The sequence below is a fragment of the Scyliorhinus torazame genome, chromosome 11 (assembly GCF_047496885.1).
Source record: "Scyliorhinus torazame isolate Kashiwa2021f chromosome 11, sScyTor2.1, whole genome shotgun sequence".
NCBI lineage: Eukaryota > Metazoa > Chordata > Chondrichthyes > Carcharhiniformes > Scyliorhinidae > Scyliorhinus > Scyliorhinus torazame.
In genome coordinates, this window is record NC_092717.1 from 206888762 (window position 1) to 206909646 (window position 20885).

At 53.1% G+C, this 20885-nt stretch overlaps 1 protein-coding gene across 2 annotated transcripts in view; it reads right to left on the reverse strand.

The window, feature by feature from the left end:
• The window catches only part of col22a1 (collagen, type XXII, alpha 1), a 481125-nt gene that overhangs the window by 138829 nt on the left and 321411 nt on the right, over positions 1-20885 (reverse strand). For both annotated transcript variants that reach the window (XM_072468265.1, XM_072468266.1), the window contains 7 exons: positions 19072-19125; positions 16047-16100; positions 14075-14128; positions 13905-13949; positions 2813-2875; positions 949-1011; positions 824-865 (listed from right to left, as the gene is read on the reverse strand). In XM_072468265.1, the coding sequence (XP_072324366.1) occupies positions 824-865; positions 949-1011; positions 2813-2875; positions 13905-13949; positions 14075-14128; positions 16047-16100; positions 19072-19125 (375 nt within the window). The remainder of the gene's footprint in view (positions 1-823; positions 866-948; positions 1012-2812; positions 2876-13904; positions 13950-14074; positions 14129-16046; positions 16101-19071; positions 19126-20885) is intronic.

A 20885-nucleotide genomic window follows, 5' to 3' on the forward strand; every position in this document is an offset into this window, starting at 1 on the left:
ATGGCTGTTCGTAAATCAGTCGCCATTTTGGGCGGCAGCCCTGATCTTCCTTACCCCCCTTTCAGGCCCTGTCCCCACTTTCTGTGCCCCACTCTCAGACCCCAACCATGCCGAGACCCTTGGGAACCCCCCGCCAATTGGCAAGCCGCCCCCCCCCCCACTCCAAGGCCTGACCCTGACAGTGCCAACCTGGCACACGGGCACCCTATCACTACCAGCCTGGCATCCTGGCAGTGCTACCCAGGGGAGAGGCAGAGTACCACCCTTCCCTGGCCCGACCACCAGGGGGTCCCTACTGCACTACAAAAGACCAGTACTAAACAGTGCCCTGGCGTGGTCTTTCAAGTATTCGAGTATTTAAATGAGCCTAATGGCTCATTTGAATATGCAGATCTGGATCTCGCCCAGTGAGACTGCGCCAACGAAGCAAGCCGGGTGACTCATGATCAGTCAGAAGCCTGCGCGGAGCCGATTTAGGGCTCTCCTGGGATACACCTGGCGTGGCTGAATGGCGCCCACTGTGTATAAGGTAGTTAAGTGTATTTCTAATTCATTTTCTATTTGTGTGTTTTAATAAACATTTATTTTGTTTCAAATCTTCACAAAAATGTCGAGGACATCCTTCACTGGTCTATACGCCCTTCCTCACATTATACCAAACTGCAGAAACACAGTTGAGAGCAGGCATTTCGAGCTTCCATTTTTGGATTTGGAACACCCCTGTGTTTACCATCAGTCAACCTCTTTATAAATTACTGAATATTACTGGAGCACTGATTCCTCCAAATGGGGAATCGTATTTTGCGTATTTTGTCTTACTCACCGTCCCTGGTAAACCTGGAGAACCGGGAACTCCGACTGATCCCTAGGACACAAGGTAAAGGAACTGATTGTAAATACAGGAAGGTCCTTGCATTTCAATTCTTATCTGAATAAAATATTTCTTACCTCATTCCCCTTTTCACCTTTGTCTGCTTTTGGGCCAACCAAACCTTGTTTCCCTGCTTCTCCCTGTGATAAACACAAGAGTGGGTCATAAACATTCTAAACCATAAAAAAATGACTAGTTTTGCCTGTTACTATACCTGTCATATCACAATATTATTCTGCCTGACTCGTCATCTCCTATACTCATGAAATATATAAATGAATGAAGAATGGATTGGGGGATGAGAAATTTTAGCAACAAGGCTGGGTTGGAGAAGCACGGTAGCACAGTGGTTAGCAGAGTTGCTTCACTGCTCCAGGGTCCCAGGTTCGATTCCCGGCTTGTGTCACTGTTTGTGCGGAGCCTGCACATTCTCCCCGTGTCTGCGTGGGTTTCCTCCGGGTGCTCCGGTTTCCTCCCACAGTCCAAAGATGTGCGGGTTAGGTGGATTGGCTATGCTAAATTGCCCTTAAGTGTCCAAAAAGGTTAAGTGGGGTTATGGGGATAGGGTGGAGATGTGGGCTTGACTAGGGTGCTCATTCCAAGGGCCGATGCAGAATCGATGGGCGGAATAGCCTCCTTCTGCACTGTAAATTCTATGATAAGCTGGGATTGATCACTTTGGTTGAAATCTTTGGAACAAAGGAGGATGAGGAAATTTGATAGAAGTGTACAAGATTACGACAGGTTTAGATAATGCAGAGAAATAAATATTTTTCCTCTTAATTGACAGAACAAGGAAGAGAAGTCACAGATTTAAGGTTTTGGACAAGAGATACAATGTGATGTGAGCGAGAACTGTTTTTGGCAAAGACTGGTACTGACCTGGAGCTCACTGCCTATGAGGATGGTGGAAGTGGAGATGATTCATGATTTCATAAGGAAATAAGTGGGCACTTGAGCAACATAAACTTGCAGGCTGTAGGGATAGAGTGGAGATCCCTACACACAGCTGGCATGGACACAATTAGCTAAATGGCCTCCTTCTGGGCCTTAATGACCCAAAACACAGTTTGCCGCAGACCAATCTGCCCAATTGATTTCTGGGTAAAATTGATGAGGCATTGATTTTTAGAAGATATAACCAATGGCAGAAAGCATCTGCCCAAAAAAGAAGCCCCCAGACTTGCTTCAGATTGGAGCTTTGGCCGCCTTTCATATAGTTAAGTCTGGCCAGAGCCTAGAGCACCACGTGAGGCAGCTAATCCATGTCAACTGGCTGATTTTCACCCACTTTGCTTCCTGGCTGACAGTAGCCCTCAGGTATGTCCTGGACTAACGGACAATTGAATTGGGGCAATCGGGACTGAAAGCAATTGCCAGTAGTGTTGTCGAGCCAGGAGGAGCTGTGTTCCTCCTCCGGCTTTTGCAAATTAATAAAAAAAGAACCTAACCTTCATTTGTAACCAGTAGAGGCTCCTCAGCCTGTCTTTCTCTGGGGTGTCCAATTTAGGGGAGGGATCCGAAAGCGGGTGATGGGTCCCCCAACCTCTTCCTAGAACAGTTTATGGATGCAGCAAGATTGGAGACACACCCCCCCTCCCCCAGAACAGCATTAGGCTCATTGGGGCTTGAGGTGACAGAAGTAGTTATGAGTGTTCAGTGTTAGGGAAGCTGAGGTTGGGGGATGTGACGATACGAAGGTTGAAGTAGGTGGTCATTGCAATGGAGACAATCTGAGTTAGCTGATGGTTGTGAGATATTTGCTTCAACCTGAGATAATGGCAGTGAAGGGAATTGAGTTGGCAATGAGGCTATGGAGAACATGGCGGAAGAAGCTGACCACAGCGCCTTCTGAAAATTGGATTTAAACACATGCCGTAGATTTTTAATTTAATATCGTGTGCTATCCCTTCCATAGAAGGTTGAAATAAATCCACTGACCAGCTCTCCTTTCATTCCCCTTGGACCAGGTAACCCAGATGATCCAGGAAGACCAGTTTCTCCCTGAAAGAGAATAAGATTAAATAATAAACAGGAAAAATATCGCTGTATGGTAATTTAAACTGATTTCAAATATAAACCATGCCAAACAGGAAATTAGATAAACTACACTATGTTAAAATAATTGAATGGTTCCTTTCATCAGCAATTAGTTCATCAGTTGCATTAATATGTTTCAAAACTGGATGCCCCCGGCCACCAGGTTTTTCTGTACCAACAGAAGGTAGCAGTGAGCTTCCCCACTGCACTACATATGGGGCGGGATTCTCTGACCCTGAGGCTAAGTGTTGATGGCGTCGTAAACGCCGTCGTGTTTTATGACGGCGTCAATAGGCCCCCAGGAGCAGCTATTCCGAGCCCTACAGGAGGCCAGCACGGCACTGGTGCGACCCACGCCGCTCCAGCTGCTGATGCCGGTGTCAAATGGGCGCCGTGGGTCTGCGCATGCGCACTGCTACCGGTGGCAATGCGCACAGCGACCGGCACGGTTGCCCGCATGCTCGGTGGCTTCCTTGTCCACACCGGCCCCGACGCAACATGGCGCAGGGCCACAGCGGCCGGCACGGAGCAAAAGAGGCCCCCGGCCCGCCGATCGGTAGGCCCTGATCGCGGGCCAGGCCACAGCGGAGTACCCCCCCTGGGTTCGGACCCCCCCCCTACCCGACCGCCCCCGAAAAGATGCACGCCGAGGTCCCGCCAGGTAAGACCACACGTGGACGGCGCCGGCGGGACTCGGATTTATTTATTTATTTTTTTAAATTATTCTCCATTTTCACATTTTCTTCAGAATTTACACCCCACCAAAAAACAGTTAACGGTAACGAATACAATGTCAATTCACTTATTAACAACAACGATCCCATCCTCCCACCAACCCAAACAATGACCCACCTGACAATATAAGCATCAAATAAAACAAACCCTTCCAACGTGGAAAAAAAAGAAAAAGGAATCAGGAATCGCGCGTGGGTTACCATTGACATATACGGTCCACCCCCCAACCCCACCCCCCTAATATTCAACGCCATCCAATCCCCAGAAAAGTACCGTGAATGGGACCCATGAATTGTAGACACCCCACCCCCACCCCACTCTCCCAGACCCCTCCACTTCCTCTTGTAAACGCCTCCCCCCAACCTCGGTTCCTTCCCCCAACTTTTCACCCCGGCTCGAGTCACCGAAACTTGTTCTCCCAGGCTCCGATGGCCACAGCCCCTCCCCCCACCTCACTCCCGTTCACTGGCCGGCTTAAACCGGTCAGTGTGGAGGCTCCCGCCCAGGTTTCCTTCCCCCTTGCCCGGTCCCAAGAAAACCAAGAAATCCCCTTTAGCACACAACCCCCTCATACACCCCCAAGTGCCAAAGAACCATCATTGCAAATGAAAGTCCCATCTCTTCCCTTGTCCCAATATATACAGCGTCACATCATTTAGTACATACACCAAGGCGCAGTGAAAGAATAAAGTTCCATGAATCTACATCGGTACACAACCATTTGTCAATTCTGCCACAGTCCTTCTGCCTTCGCAAACTCTTCCGCCTCTTCCGCCGTCCCAAATTAAAAGTTCTTGGATTTGTAGGTCATCCTCAACTTAGCTGGATGTACTATGCCGCACTGCACCTTGCTGATGTACAGTGCCTTCTTCACCCAGCTGAAGGCAGCCCTCCTCCTCGCCAGCTCCACCATAAAGTCCTGCTATATGCGTATACCAGCTCCAGCCCACTGCACTACCCGCTTCTGCTTTGCCCAACACAGGACTTTCTCCTTCACACTATACCTACGGAAACACACAGTTACTACTCTTGGCGGCTTATGCGCCTTTCGTATAGGCCTCCACGACCGATGAGCCCGATCCAGTTCATATCGGGAGGGATCGTCCCCCTCCCCCAACTTCGCCAACATCGTGGCAAAATACTCCGTCGGCCTTGGGCCTTCCACCCCTTCGGGCAGACCCACAATCCTCAGATTCTGTCGCCTGGATCTGTTTTCCAGGTCTTCCATTTTGGCTCGCAGACCCTTGTTGGTCTCTATCACCCTCCGCAACTCCTGCTCCATCAGGTGAGTTGAACATTGTGCTGCGATAATGCCTTTTCCACTTCCTTCAGTGTCTCACCTTGCTCCCGCACCTCCGCCGCTGCGCTTGATACATCCGCCCTGACCGGGGCAATCGCTTCCTCCACCAGCACTTTCAATACTCCTATCTCCTTCTTCATCGCTTCCATGTGATTTGTGAACTGTTTTTCAAGTTCCACAGCCATCACCTTGGTCATTTCTTCTGCTGTGAGCGATGCAGCCTCCCCTGGTGCTCCAGCCTCCACTTTCCTTACAGTTCCTGCGCTGACTTTTCCACTCACCGGCAGGCTTTCGTTAACCCCCTTTTTTACGGCCGTTTTTCTCCCAAGCTTGGACATTTGTCCTCCCTGTGCCTTCTTACAGCCTTTACAGACTCCGTTGCTCCCAGGACCGGACGTTAAAACACCAAAATTTCTATTCCTGAGCGGGAGCCCTCCAGTGTGCGGCTGCCTCCCGCCCGCCGTCACCGTAAGTCCGGTACTCGGATTTTGTTTGCAGTCACTCAGCCCATCCACGGCGAAGAATCGCCGGACACGGCCCCCGACCAGAGCTGCGCCGGCGCCAATTCTCGGCTCACCGGAGAATCGGCGGGCCGGTATCGGGGCATCGTCGTGTGATTCGCGCCGCCCTGGCTATTCTCCGGCCCGGCGTGTGCTGAGAGAATCTAGCCCATCATTTTACATTTTCCAAGCTTTAAACTGTGCTTTTGTATTACCAACTAAAGATAGCTGGATTAATGTAAGTATAAGGCGGATCTGCAATGTGTCAATCACAGCCTAAGAATAAAAGGGAGTCACTTTAGAACAGAGATGAGGGGCGAAATTCTCCGTTATCGGCGGAAAGTCCGCCGATCGGCGCAAAAAACGGCGCAAATCCCACTTGCGTCACGTCATAAAAATGGGACGATAGTCTCCGGCCCGAAATGGGCTAGCAGCGACGTAACGGGATCCGCGCTTGCGCAATGGTTCACGCCGTGCAGCGTCATACGCGCTGCACGGCGTGACGGCTCATAAGGCCGCTCAGCTCCCCCCAACCCGACCGGAACACCCGACCGCAACACCCGACTGGATGGCGGGCCGTCGCTCAGCCCCGAGGTTCGAGTCACGCGATGTGGAGGCGCTCCTGGACGCGGTGGAGCAGAGGAGGGACGCCCTGTATCCCGGGCACGGCCGCAGAGTTGCCCCACGCCACAGCCGGCGTCTGTGGAGGGAAGTGGCAGAGGCCGTCACCGCTGTGGCCCTGACACCACGGACAGGCACCCAGTGCCACAAGAAGGTGAACGACCTCGTCAGAGCAGACAGGGTGAGCCTCCCCCATATCCCCCCTCCCCCATATCCCCCCTCCCCCATATCCCCCATATCCCCCTCCCCATATCCCCCATATCCACCATCCCATATCCCCCATATTCCCCCTCCCCCATATCCCCCCTCCCCCATATCCCCCCTCCCCCATATCCCCCCTGCACCATATCCCCCATATCCCCCCTCCCCCATATCCCCCATATCCCCCCTCCCCCATATCCCCCATATCCCCCCTCCCCCATATCCCCCATATCCCCCCTCCCCCATATCCCCCATATCCCCAAGTGAATCCAGCCCTAACCTTAACCTCTGCAATGCACGCGCAACCGATGGTGTGCATTCATATACCTGCCTAACACTGTTGCCTTTTACCCCTGCCACCACCTCCCCCCCACACAGGAGAAGCGCGCACACAACAATTGGGAGCATGTGAGGACTGGAGGAGGGCCCGCTGATGAGAGGCCACTGACCGTACACGAGGAAAGGGCCCTGGAACTGGCTGGCGGACCTGAGGACCGGGAGGTTGCTGATGCAGAGGTCGGGGGCCCACCAGCAAGTGAGCCACCGACAGCCCGTCCCCATATCCCCCCTCCCCTATATCCCCCTCCCCCGTATCACCTGATCACTGCCTGATGTCTAACCATGCATGCTTCATTGTGTATCGCAGGACCAAACGTCCAGGCACCCAGCCCCGCAGATGCACACCGCCCGCAGGATGCCCCTCGGAGGCCACGGGAGACGGAGAGACCCGGACCCTCCAGCATGCGACGCCCGCAGGATGCCCCTCGCACACCACGGGAGACGGAGAGACCTGGAGCAACAGGGAGACGACACCCCCGTCACGTGCGGGAGCGACCACCCAGCGATGAGGGGGGCAGCCACAGGCCCCCGTCACATCCGAGCCAGGACACCACTACCCAGGACACCACTACCCAGGACACCACTACCCAGGACACCACTACCCAGGACACCACTACCCAGGACACCCCTACCCGGGACAGCACTACCCAGGACACCCCTACCCGGGACAGCACTACCCAGGACACCCCTACCCGGGAAGACGAAATACCGGACAGAGACTCAGAGTGGATGGGTGGAGACGAACCCCCACCCCAAAGTGCCATGGAGTCAGAGTGGGACGAAGAGCACGACACAACGCCACTGCTGTCACCAACACCCTCCACCATCGCAGAAACACTCACCACGGTTGGGCACTTTAGTGATGAGGCGTCTGGTACACTCACTGGTGCGCACAACACAGCCGTCCCGGTACAGCAGGTGGAGGTAGGAGCAGCAGAGGGACCGGGCGGTCGGAGGGCAGCCCAGGCCAAGCGAACATCTGCCGCCCAGATGGATCCCGGGTTCCTGCAGTTACCACACCCACACATAGATCCGATGCAACCACCGACCCGGAGACGAGCCAAGAGGGTGACGGGCGGCTTGCGGCGGCTGCGGTCGCAGGTGGAGGAGTCCACCCGCGTCCAGGAGCTGGGAGTGGTCCCGGTCATGCGTGCCACCCAGGCTGACACCGCACGGGTGGCGTCCGCGGTGGAGGCAATGGTTGCGACGGTGTCAGACATGGGGAACGGTTTGCGAGGCCTGGGGCCTTCCGTGCAGGCGGCGTCTGTGGCCCAGGAAATGGCTGCCCTCTCACAGGAGGCCATGAGCCAGTGCCAGCGCCAGATGGCAGAGGCGCTCAACGCCATAGCCCAGTCTCTGCAGGCCATGGCCCAGTCTCAGCAGGCCATCGCTGAGGGCATCGGTGCCAGTGGCCATGTGCGAGCCGGCGTCGCACTGTCACAGACAGGGTTGGCCAACATCCTGGGCTCCATGGCTGCAAACCTGCAGACCCCTGTCGATACCAGCACGGGCCTCCAGGACTGGCAGCGCCAGATGTCGGGGGGCCTCGGATGGCCAGTCCGTTCGCATCCCCCACCCATGTAGAGGCCTGGGGGCCATCGGGCACCCCGAGGGAGGAGGAGGTGGTGTGGTCCGTCCCGGCTCCCTCTGTAGGGGAGGTCCCGGTACACCGCGACACCTCGGACTCCCCCCCTTCCGTCCCAGGTGCATCGGGTGGGCAATGGGCAGGACAGGCTGGCAGCTCGCCATCCCAGTCGCCCGGGCCGCAGCCTGGCCCATCTAGGCCAGGACGCCCCAGGAAACGGCCGCCAAAGGGATCCAGTGTCAGAGGGGAGGAATCACAGGAGTCCACCTCCAGTTCTGCTGTACCGTCTGGGGAACCACGTAGACGTAGTCAAAGGGCCCGTAAGGCCAAACAATTAGACACTGAGTAAGTTGGCACGGGTGCAGGGCACAGATGAGTTTTAGGGGCTCGGGCACGTGCATGAACTCCTTTGGTTATTAAAGTCAATGTTACACCTACCGAAGCTGCCTTTGTGCTCTGTCCAAAGTGTGCGGGCGTGTCATGTACGTTGAGCGCAAGTGTGTGTGTGAGGGGTGGTCTTACCTCAGCCCCAGGTGAGTCTGCCCCCTTCCCCCTGGGCCGCCATCAACATCCCCCGGGCAGAGGACGGGACCGTGCGCTGCAGTGTCACAGCCGCATGCAGGGATGGTCCGGGTGGATGGTGGTACTGTGGCCATGGGTCAGACATAGTCCAACGATGTAGAGCCAGGAGCTCATCGCAGGGCGGGTTGTCATCATCCTCCATGGCCTGCGATAGACACTCGTCCACCCGCAACTGTGTGAGCCCGGCCCGTTGTGCCGCAGGTGGATCGGCAATGGGGGGGTGGTGGTGTGCATGCGGGTGGGGTGGGTGGGGTTGGGGAGGGGGGTGAGGGTGCTGGGTGGGTGGATGGGTGGGGGGTGTGGGTGGTCGGCTGTTGCCATGGTGTGCGGTCTGTGGCCATACTACCCGATTCCCACGCCCATCTAGTCAGTGAAGCGGGCGGCTATCAGTCTGTCCCGTGCCCGCTGGGCCAGCCAGTAACGGTGGACAGCCACCCGCCTGTGTCTACCCCGTCTGCCCTGACCATTGCCCCCATCCCCCTCATCTGGGGAGGACTGGGCCTCTTCCTGCTGCTCCTCCACTCCGCCCTCCTCTGCCTGCGGCACATCGCCCCTCTGCTGGGCTATGTTGTGCAGGACGCAGCACACCACAATGATGCGGCCGACCCTATCTGACCGATACTGGAGGGCGCCCCCAGAGAGGTCCAGGCACCTGAAATGCATCTTCAGCACGCCAAAGCACCTCTCGATCACTCCCCTTGTCGCTACATGGGCATCATTGTAGCGGTTCTCCGCCTCATTGCGTGGCCTCCGTATAGGCGTCATCAGCCACGATCGCAATGGGTAGCCCCTGTCGCCCAGCAACCAGCCCCTCAGCCGGGGATGGCGTCCCTCGTACATGCCGGGGATGGATGACCGCGACAACACGAATGAGTCGTGTACACTGCCTGGGTGACGGGCGCAGACGTGCAGGATCATCACGCGGTGGTCGCAGACCACCTGTACGTTCATCGAATAGGTCCCCTTCCTATTAGTGAACACGGCCCTGTTATCTGCAGGTGGCCGCACGGCGACGTGCATCCCATCGATCGCGCCCTGGACCATGGGGAACCCAGCCACGGCAGAGAAGCCCACGGCCCGGGCATCTTGGCTGGCCCGGTCCACGGGGAAGCGAATGTAGCGGTGCGCCATGGCATAAAGGGCATCTGTCACTGCCCGGATGCACCGGTGCACCGATGTCTGCGATATGCCGGACAGGTCCCCACTCGGTGCCTGGAATGTCCCCGTTGCATAAAAGTTCAGGGCCACCGTAACCTTGACGGACACGGGGAGAGGGGGTCCCCCGCCAGTGCCACGCGGTGACAGGTGTGCCAGCAGGTGGCAGATGTGTGCCACGGTTTCCCGGCTCATCCGGAGTCTCCTCCTGCATTCCCGGTCCGTGAGGTCCTGGTATGACTGCCGGGGCCGATACACACGGGGCGCCCTCGGGTGCCTCCGTTGCCGTGGGGCCGCGACGTCCTCCTCCCCCTCCTCGTCCTGTCGGTCAGGTGTCCCTCCAGCCTGGGCGGCTGCCGCCTGCCCCTCTGCGGCAGCCTGCGCCGCCTCTCTGGCACGCTCCTCCTCCTCCTCCTCCTCCTCATCCAGGGCAACATAGACATGAGCGGCTGCCACCACGGCGGCCAACATCGCTGGATGATCTGAAAACATGACGGCCTGGTGGGGGGGAGGGGAACGACGACATGTCATCATTGCCCATATCCCCTCCTCCCCCCAGCCAGGTGGCATGGACCGCATGGGTCCAACTGTTGGAGGCTGGCACCTGGCCAGGTGGACCAACTCATTTGCCCTCCCATCACCCTCCTCGGCACGGACCCCCTCCCCAACCTCCACCCCAGCACGGACCCCCCCCCCCCAACACCCAACCTCCACCCCAGCACGGACCCCCTCCCCAACCTCCACCCCAGCACGGACCCCCCCCAACCCCCAACCTCCATCCCGGCACGGACCCCCCCAACCCACAACCTCCACCCCAGCACGGACCCCCTCCCCAACCTCCACCCCAGCACGGACCCCCTCCCCAACCTCCACCCCAGCACGGACCCCCTCCCCAACCTCCACCCCAGCACGGACCCCCTCCAAACCCCAACCTCCACCCCGGCACGGACCCCCCCAACCCCCAACCTCCACCCCAGCACGGACCCCCCCCCCAACCTCCACCCCAGCACGGACCCCCCCCAACCCCCAACCTCCACCCCGGCACGGACCCCCCCGACCCCCAACCTCCACCCCAGCACGGACCCCCTTCCCAACCTCCACCCCAGCACGGACCCCCCCCAACCCCCAACCTCCACCCCGGCACGGACCCCCCCCAACCCCCAACCTCCACCCCGGCACGGACCCCCTCCCGGCACTCCCCCGGAGCCCAGCCTACTCTAACCACCCCCCCCCCCCACCGCACACACACACACACAAGCCGAGACACACCTCTCCTCACGCAATCAGTCTGCGGCCACGCCATTTCCTGCCCAAAACCAACCCCCCAGGCCGTCACTCACCTCCTCGCTGGTCGGCGTGAGCCTGGAGCACCGGGTCACGCCGATGAAAAGGAGGTTTGATTCACGTCGACGCGAACGGTCATCACGTCGACGGGACTTCGGCCCATCCGGGAGGGAGAATATCGGCAGGCTGAAAATCGGCTGCCTTGCGCAGACCCGTGACATTCTCCGCGGCAGCGGCGCCATTAACGCCCCGCCGACTTTTCTCCCTTCGGAGACTTCGGCGGGGGCGGGGGCGGGATTCACGGCGGCCAACGGCCATTCTCCGACCCTCTGGGGTGGCGGAAAATGACGCCCGAGGATAAATTTCTTCAGCCAGAGAGTGGTGGGTCTGTGGAATTCATTGCCACAGAGGGTGGTGGAGGCCGGGACGTTGAGTGTCTTTAAGACAGAAGTTGATAAATTCTTGATTTCTCAAGGAATTAAGGGCTATGGAGAGAGAGCGGGTAAATGGAGTTGAAATCAGCCATGATTGAATGGTGGAGTGGACTCGATGGGCCGAATGGCCTTACTTCCACTCCTATATCTTATGGTCTTATGGTCTTAATCCAGTAGCTCCATGTCCCAATTGTCACTGTTCAAATGGCTGTATCGCCATTAGTGTTTACCCGATTAAATGACCAAACAGAGACGGGGGGCGAAATTCTCCTCCCCGCCCCGCCACATTTCTGCGCCGACCGGCCGGCGGGAGTTTCCGTAACACCGGCCAGTCAATGGGGTTTCCCATTGTGGGGCAGCCCCACGCCGTCGGGAAACCCCCGGGAGCCGGCAAAACGGAGACTCCCGCCGGCGGAGAATGACGCCCAACATACATGACAACACACTGGGCTATAAAATAGCAAGAAGCAAATTCATGTACGCAATTCACAAACTTTCCAGTGAGCCTCAACCTCAATCACAGACAAGTAAATGGAGAGGCTATCATCGTGTGGTGGGGAGGTGGGGAATAGGAAGGAGCTGGTTTGGGGAGATTTTTCTCAGTTATATTCCCATTATACATTGCTTACATTTTTTTAGCCAGTGAAGAGAAGAATTGTTCCCCCAGGCCACTGAGAACCAGCAGACAGGTTGCTGGAGAAGATGCATGATCGTGGCTGGACACTTGCCCACAGATGATGATCAGAGGCACCCGGTTGGTTACTGACCTTGGCTGTAACACCCAACTTCTTGGTTAGGGAAATGTTCCTTACCATGACGTGGGGACAGAAATGAAGAAACAGCCCAATATTTAAACACAGAAAAATATGAATGTTGCGTTGAATATCTGCCCTTTCCCACTTGACCTGCAGCCTTCATCCAGGGTAGGGGGCGAAATTCTCCGGAAACGGCGCGATGTCCGCCGACTGGCGCCCAAAACGGCGCAAATCAGGCGGGCATCGCGCCGCCCCAAAGATGCGGAATGCTCCGCATCTTTGGGGGCCGAGCCCCAACCTTAAGGGGCTAGGCCCGCGCCGGACGAATTTCCGCCCCGCCAGCTGGTGGAAAAGGCCTTTGGTGCCCCGCCAGCTGGCGCGGAAATGACATTGCCAGGCGGCGCATGCGCGGGAGCGTCAGCGGCCGCTGACAGCATTCCCACGCATGCGCAGTGGAGGGAGTCTCTTCTGCCTCCGCCATGGTGGAGACCGTGGTGGAGGCGGAAGGGAAAGAGTGACCCCACGGCACAGGCCCGCCCGCGGATCGGTGGGCCCCGATCACGGGCCAGGCCACCGTGGGGGCACCCCCGGGGCCAGATCACCCCGCGCCCCCCCCAGGACCCCGGAGCCCGCCCGCGCCGCCTTGTCCTGCTGGTAAGGTAGGTGGTTTAATCTACGCCAGCGGGACAGGCATTTTAGCGGCGGGACTTCGGCCCATTTGGGCCGGAGAATCGCGCAGGGGGGCCCGCCAACCGGCGCGGCACGATTCCCGCCCCCGCCGAATATCTGGTGCCCGAGAAATTGGCAACCGGCGGGGGCGGGATTCACGCCAGCCCCCGGCGATTCTCCGACCCGGCGGGGGGTCGGAGAATCCCGCCCCTGATCTTTCTTTGTCAGAAGCAATTATTAGCTTTTTGTCTTCTCTGTTGGTCAAGTGACCCCCTGTGTTGGTCTGAGTTAGCCAACAAGATTGTGGCCAGAATTCTCTGGCCATTGGGATTCTCGGTTCCCGTCGGCAGCGCACCCCTGCCCATGGGTTTCCTGGCGGCATGGGGTGGCTTCAATTGGAAATCCCATTGACAAGTGGCGGGAGTAGAAAACGGTGAACGGTGCGCAGCTGAGAATCACGCGGCTGGGGGCACCAGAGAATCCCGCCAACAGTCAGTAGCAGCGAAGGGAATTCAATCCCTACTTTTTCCTACTCCTTCTCTGACTGATTCCTGCCCATAGGAATGCATCAGATTGGCTATCTAATAATAATAATGGCTTATTGTCACAAGTAGGCTTCAATGAAGTTACTGTGAAAAGCCCCTAGTCGCCACATCCCGGCGCCTGTTCGGGACTTAGCTTGGAATGACCCTGGGAATTATATAATCAGGATTAATCCTGCACTGTGATTCAGTGGGAGCCACACGCTTTGAAAATTTGGGAGTCAGCAATAAGGAAGAAATTACATGTTCATCAGTTAAACTCAAGGTTTTGAGAATAGTTACTTCAGTTACCTTTTGTCCACTGGGCCCAGTGATACCTGGTAAACCGCTTTCTCCCTGTGCGACAAGGAATAGAAAGTTACACACACAAGCAATGTTCCTGCCACAGCGCAAAGGAGCTGTTTAATACATTCAAAATAAATCCTGAGCGCACATAAATACATTTATATCTTTTCCCTTACCATTTCACCAGGTTTTCCAGAGATACCATCCAATCCATGCTCTCCTGCTTGGCCCTGTGTTATTTAAAGGTGAGAGCAGAGTGAATCTGGGATATAATCTGCTGGGATCATTGAAAATTATTGATCGTATCCACTGCATTTTAAGTAGTTGTCGTTTTACTGTAATACATGGTTGATTGTCTGCACTAGTATAAAATAGTCTGGAATGGGGTGGAGAATCCTGGAATCAGGACCAGCCCGCCACTTTTAAAGGGCTCCCAAGTCAACCTGACACGGTGAATATCCAGGCCGCCATGTCAGGATTTGAAGAGAACAACGGTCATTTTTGAAATGTCCGTGCTGATTTTCCAGCCTTGCCGCCTGCGGAATGTCCTGATCCCGCCGACAACAGAGGGTGTGAACAATGGGAAATTGGCAGTGGTGGGACTGGAGGACCCTACCACCAGCCAATGGCAGGCCATCATCGCTGCTGAAAAACGTGCTGCGGCGGAAGCGGAAAATCCCACCCGTAGTTTTTGTTGCAATTACATTAAGAATTAATTACATGAAGGGGTTATATGGCGTGATGTTTCGCAGTAGGAAAAAGGAGAGGAGAAATTCTATGCTCAGTAAGAATAAATACTGTGTAATAATTGGGAAAGTCCCTCAAGGTGTGATGAAACAACAAAATCTGCATCAGCACAAACATTTGGCTGGACTGGTTTGTGAGTCAGCCAGCAGAGAAATGATTAAAGAGAATTGAATTGTATAGATTGCTCTCAGTCCTCACTTTGCACATTGTAATGATCCTTCCTGTTTGTTCTTCTTTATTCCCTGTTCATTCACTTACTTCCCCTCTCTTTTATTTTTGCTGTTACATTTTTCATCCATGGATGTTCAATGGACTTTAAGGCAAAGCCACCTGTAAACAGCCTGTACCTTTAATTCAAACAGAAGCATCCAGAAGGCTGATGTAAATTGGTGACTGCAGACGGGCCGGCACCAATGACAGAGATTGGCCAGCGTCAGTGATGACTTGGTTTGATTGATTTGGCGGGTGGCCGATGAATTGGCCCAAAAGGCTGTGCTCTGCCCGGTAACTGGTGGTGATTGAATCTGATCCCACTGGAAAGTTTCAGAGTTTCAAGGGTTGAGTTGTTGGTTTCAGTTTGACTCCTGGCAGACCTGAGAGAGGACTGCTGTCCTTTCCCCTCTCCATTTTCTCTAGAAAGGTTGTGTTTCTGAACTGGCAGGGAGCCTGGGGAATCTATGGACAGGAGAACCAATACATGCTGTGCAAGCAGGGGAACACTGGCCGACTCTCTCCAGAAAAGGCAGAGGCCTGGAAATAAACCACAAACTAAAAGCAAAGTTTGATGTGAAGCAAAGAGGCCTCTCTAAGAAAAGCTGAGAGTAATATATCAGTAAACTACAAAGAAGATCATTACAGGTTGAAAACAAGGATTTAAGGACTTTAATCAGCAAGCTTGCTGTGAGGAAAGTGAGCTACAGAACCCTCATTGGAAGCAAAGACTTAACTTTTGACCTTCATCCTTATTATTTTAACCCCTTTCCCACCTCTGTGTTTGTCTATCTTGTGTGTGTGGGTAGGGGATGGGACAGTTTAAGTGGTTGTAGGTTAGCTTGTTATTATCCAGTTGCATTAACTATATATTTTGTCAGTATTCTTGTTATAAATAAACAGGAATTGTGTTTCAGATTACAAACCCGGTGACTGTAATTATCGGGCAGCTAAGGACTTTGGGTATTTTTAGAAGAATTATTGGTTAATTCACTTGTGTTGTGACTCTGGGGCAGGTGGGGCTGGAATTGACCGTGCACTTGTCCAGGGTGACGCAACAATTTTCACAATGCGAGACCCCATAGTGCTCGTTAAGTGCGTCAATGCAAATTTGTTACGTTATAATGCACTTTTGACATGGGATTTATGCTCAAAGTGATAATAGCAATAGAAGAGAAAATAAACACTTACCTCAACTCCTGGAGGTCCAGGGAAGCCATTTTTCCCATCTATTCCAGGCACACCCTGAAAATATATCAGACAGGTTGGATATCTTGGGGTAATTCTTCTAAATCAGATAAGGAAACTTTGTCACATGGGGTGGAAGCTAACGCATTTAGTCCCTGGTGCAATGAGGTCCAATTTGAGGGTGGTAATCAATTAGCTTGGGGATTGCCACACAATTAGCTGGCACAATAAACATCAGAAGCACAAGTGATGGATGGGTATTGAAAGAGACTCTATCTGTATTCACAGTCGCAGCATGTGTGGTGTGGTTTACTCGATGAGTTGCTTGAAATTTTTTTAATGGATGGGAGATGGAAAATTGATGTTGCACCTCCCTTTCATAGGTATGTCCCTGGCGATGCATGCTGAGACAGGTGCTGTTACAGAATGGATAGCAGGAGGAAGCCCAGGAATCTCACTAAACATGTTTGGCTGGAGATTGTGGCGGGTGGAGGCTGCTGGAATGTGAGGCAGTGGATGTGGATCTAGAGCAGAAAATAGTTCAGTGATCTCTTGTGCTCAGGCAGGATGAGTGTCAGATAACTCTTAGCTGGAAGCTATCACTCTCTTTCCCCCTTAGATGTCTGCAGCACAGATTTCTTCTATGGCCCATAATATGTGGCCACATGGAATAATATCTTCAGAGGATGCATTCTGATGACAATGGAGGATGATGGACTGGAAATAAGCAGACTGGCAACAGTGCACACTGTTGCCAATGGAGAGACTGGGGTGGCACAGAGACCGAATGAAAACATTACATATCACACTGTCATTTTACACTAACCTATCACTCATGGAGAACCATTGTCACCGGTTTAGTAAATATGACGGGCTGCAACTTGCTAGGCATTGATTCCTCGATTACCAAATTCTCTACGAATCTTTGACTTTCATCTCTCATAGGGGAGGTTGCGCAGTCCTCAGAACAGGAGCACATTCTGAGGAAGCACTATCATATGATTCACGTGCTCCTCCAACAGCAGATAAACTCACCGCGGTGTTTCATACCCCATAGATAGAAAGCGAGATGGCACAAGGTGACATGCACTTTACATGTGAGTGGGAGCAGGTGCCCCAGGGAAACTTCCAGCTCTGCTCAACTCACTGCAAATGCGGAACCTTAGGAGTCACGCATTACTTTGGGATTTGAGGAGAAGCAAAGAAACATTATGGAGATCTGTCAGAATTTTCAGAGTCTGCACATACCCTTTCACTGAAGATGGAGGAGTCCATCTCTACCAGGCCTGCCATAATGTCTCAGGTATTTCAGTGCATAAGAACCTCCATTACACAGTGACCAATGGCATGGGGAATCATGAGAGCAAGTGAACAAGTGGATATAGGAACAAAACAGTGGCCCTCCATATAATGGTATCTTGGGAAGCATAGAACAGACAGTTCCCTTGATGGATGAACATAGCATTCAAATTCAACCAAGTGCTCTCCCACATTTAGCAGGAAAATACAGGTGGGCATTGAGAGGGAAAAGGCTAATGCCATTGGAGGCTCTCCTTAAGGTACCCATCCCCCCCCCCCGCGGCCAGGTCACCACGGGCTGTACCATCGACCTTAAGAGAGCCACAAATACTGCCTCCTGATCTGTGACCAAGACTGTCCATGAACAGATTCAGGTGGGGGAGTCTTTGGCATAGCTTCCATGGGCTTCAAAATACCAAAGAGGTCATTTCAGCTGTCAGTACATGGGAACAAGCTGCTGACTCAGGCTTTGCTGCAGGCACAGGGATAACACCACACAGAAGTAAGAAAAAGAGGACGCAGAAACGAACGTAGTCACACTAAAGGAATTAATTGAGTGTATATTCCAATGTTAATGTCATGTGGAAAATTATTATCATGTGTTGATTGACCCTGGCAATGTCATGGTTTTTTCTCTTTGTTCCATTCCACATTGGCCATGGTGAAGGGAATGCTGGTCAGTGACAATAAAAAACTGAGGATGTAGTGGCTGGCTGACTCTTTGCAGCAAGAATTCTACTTGTTTGAAGCCAAAGAGCTCCAGACGGCATGGATTCAATACATGGCGCCGCAAGTACTCAGCTGTAGCATGCTTTGCTAAGGATACCGTCGGCTTCACTGACATGAAGGTCTAATGCAGCAGGCATCAGTGACCCCTCCGGATATTCGTGCTCTGCCAGCTCCCCCTCCTCTTTGTCCCCCTCTTCTGAGTGTGTCGACTACTCTCCACATTCTACTGGTGCCTGCTTCACTCCTCTTTGAAGTGCGGCGTTGTGCAGGATGCATCACCACCAACAGTACTACACAGAGGATTCATGCTAGCCTCTATTGATTGGTGCCCCCAATTTGAAGGCTCCAGAACTACGCTCTGAACAAGCCAATAACTTTCTCTATTGTGGACCCTGCTGCAAGAAGGCTACAATTGGATCTCTTCTGTATGCCTGTGGTGGGGGGTGGGGGGTGGGGGGCATGCTGCCCCTCTTGGCTCCTCAGAAGGGCTTTTTAAGAAAACATTTGTTTCAATAACTTCAATAACTTTTGTTCATTGATGGATTTTCACAAGTGACTCTTTAACGGGTATTAGGCCCCTTAGTTACACATTCAAGAGGTCAAAGGCTGAGTTCCTGCATCTTCCAGCGGAACCTAAAAAGTGGGCACCATGAAGTTAGCAATGAGAACAATGCCTGTGCCAATTTGGTGCTAAATATTGGACAGCTCCAGTAAAGCTCAGTGAACAATGTTGTATCTTTCACATGCCTTTACTTAAAGAAGACTTGGGATTAACATTGTTCAGTGCAATATCAGTAATGAACATTGGAATGAAATTCCTCTGTCTTCTATTTTTATGGTATTGAAGCGCAATGATTAACATCTTTCTTAAAATAGCAAATTAAGGAAGTTCTACGATCCAGTTAATTAATTTCTTGCTAAAATGGTGCAGCAAGATTTGAAACCCCCATCCCCTCTCCACAAACATTGTCACCAAACAGCAAAATGACAGTATTCCTACCAGTTTTCCAATTGGGCCTGGTTTTCCTGGAAAGCCAATTTCACCTGGCAATCCCTAGCAAATAGAAAATATTCATTAGAAGGCAAAGAAATCCCACATCATCATCAAATAAAAATGTGCTAAATATCTGCTTTAAACCATTGATTGCATTTCTCCAAAAAGTGACCAAGGTTTCCTGACATAAGGGCTGGAATTCTCCTGCTGTTGGGATTCTCTATTCCTGCCGGCAGTGCACCCCGACCCATGAGTTTCCCAGAGGCATGGGGTGGCTTCAGTGAGAAATCCCATTGACAAGCGGCAGGAGTAGAGAATACCGCCACCAGCGAATGACGTGCGCCAAGAAACACATGGCTGGGGGACCGGAGAATCCAGCCCCAGATCTGCCTATCAATTATTGATTGGACAATCACAAGCCAAACACATGTGAAGCTCCATCACCATTCAGAGTCTCTAAACTAAGTTACTGAAAAGTCTGCACACATACTTTTTGTTTGACCAATTTAGCACACAAGGCCACACCACACTAACCCACGCTCATACTGTAAAAGCACCAGTTGGAAAAGCTAAGGCCAAAACACCTCCAAATATCCACAGACTTAGCAACAAAAACAGTGACATTACTGAAAATAAACATTGGAAAGATGTAAAATAGGCTGCTGGTTGGTTTCACACTTAATAATAATAATCGCTTATTATCACAAGTAGGCTCCAATGAAGTTATTGTGAAAAGCCCCGAGTCGCCACATTCCGGAGCCTGTTTGGGGAGGCCAGTATGGTAATTGAGCCCGCGCTGCTGGCATTGTTCTGCATTACAAGCCACATGTATAGCCCACTGTGCTAAACCAGCCACTTCCATGCTTTTAAGCCAGCACACATCTGTCCTCCGTGAATCTTGAATAACTCTTTGGAATTGTTTTTAAAAGAATAAAGGTGGGCTCTAATTTGCTGTCAAAATAATAAGTTTTTGGGTGCAATGGTATTTATGTACAAATGACACAGCAACTTCAAGTGAGGGACAGGTGCATGGTTAAACTCAAACTTGCTGTAACCTACTGTACAAGTTGAACTGCTTCGCCATTAACTTTGCAAAAATAGCATCTCACTGTGTGAAACATATTGAATGATATGAAGTTACTGTATTTGAGCTGCAGATAGAAAATAAAGTCACCAGAGAAACTAGTCTATTCTAGTATAAGTACCCTATTAATAGTGTAGTAACTAAATTATTGTTTTTCATCTTACCCGAAAATAACTATTACAAATGTCGAGATTCATTTTTTCAGGTTTTAATTGTTATTGGAGTTTTAACACATGTAAACTTTTTTTCCTTTATTTTCCTTTCTGTCTTATTTTTTCTCTCTCCTAATCTAATCTGTTTTCCTCTCACTTTATTTCTCTTCCGGCACCTGGGCCGGGATTCTCCCCTACCCGGCGGGGCGGGGGGTCCCGGCGGGAAGGAGTAGCGGGAACCACTCCGGCGTCGGGCCGCCCCAAAGGTGCGGATTTCTGCGCACCTTTAGGGGCCAAGCCCTCACCGTGAGGGGATAGGCCCGTGCCAGAGTGGTTTACGCTCCACCGGCTGGCGTGGAAGGCCTTTGGCGCCTTGCCAGCTGGGACTGAAAGGACTTCGCCGGCCGGCGGAAGTCCGCTCATGCGTGGGAGCATCAGCGGCTGCTGACGTCATCCCCGCGCATGCACGGGGGGGGGTCTCTTCTGCGTCGGCCATGGTGAAGGCTATGGCCGAGGCGGAGGGAAAAGTGTTCGCCCACGGCACAGGCCCGCCCACGGATCAGTGGGCCCCGATCGCGGGCCAG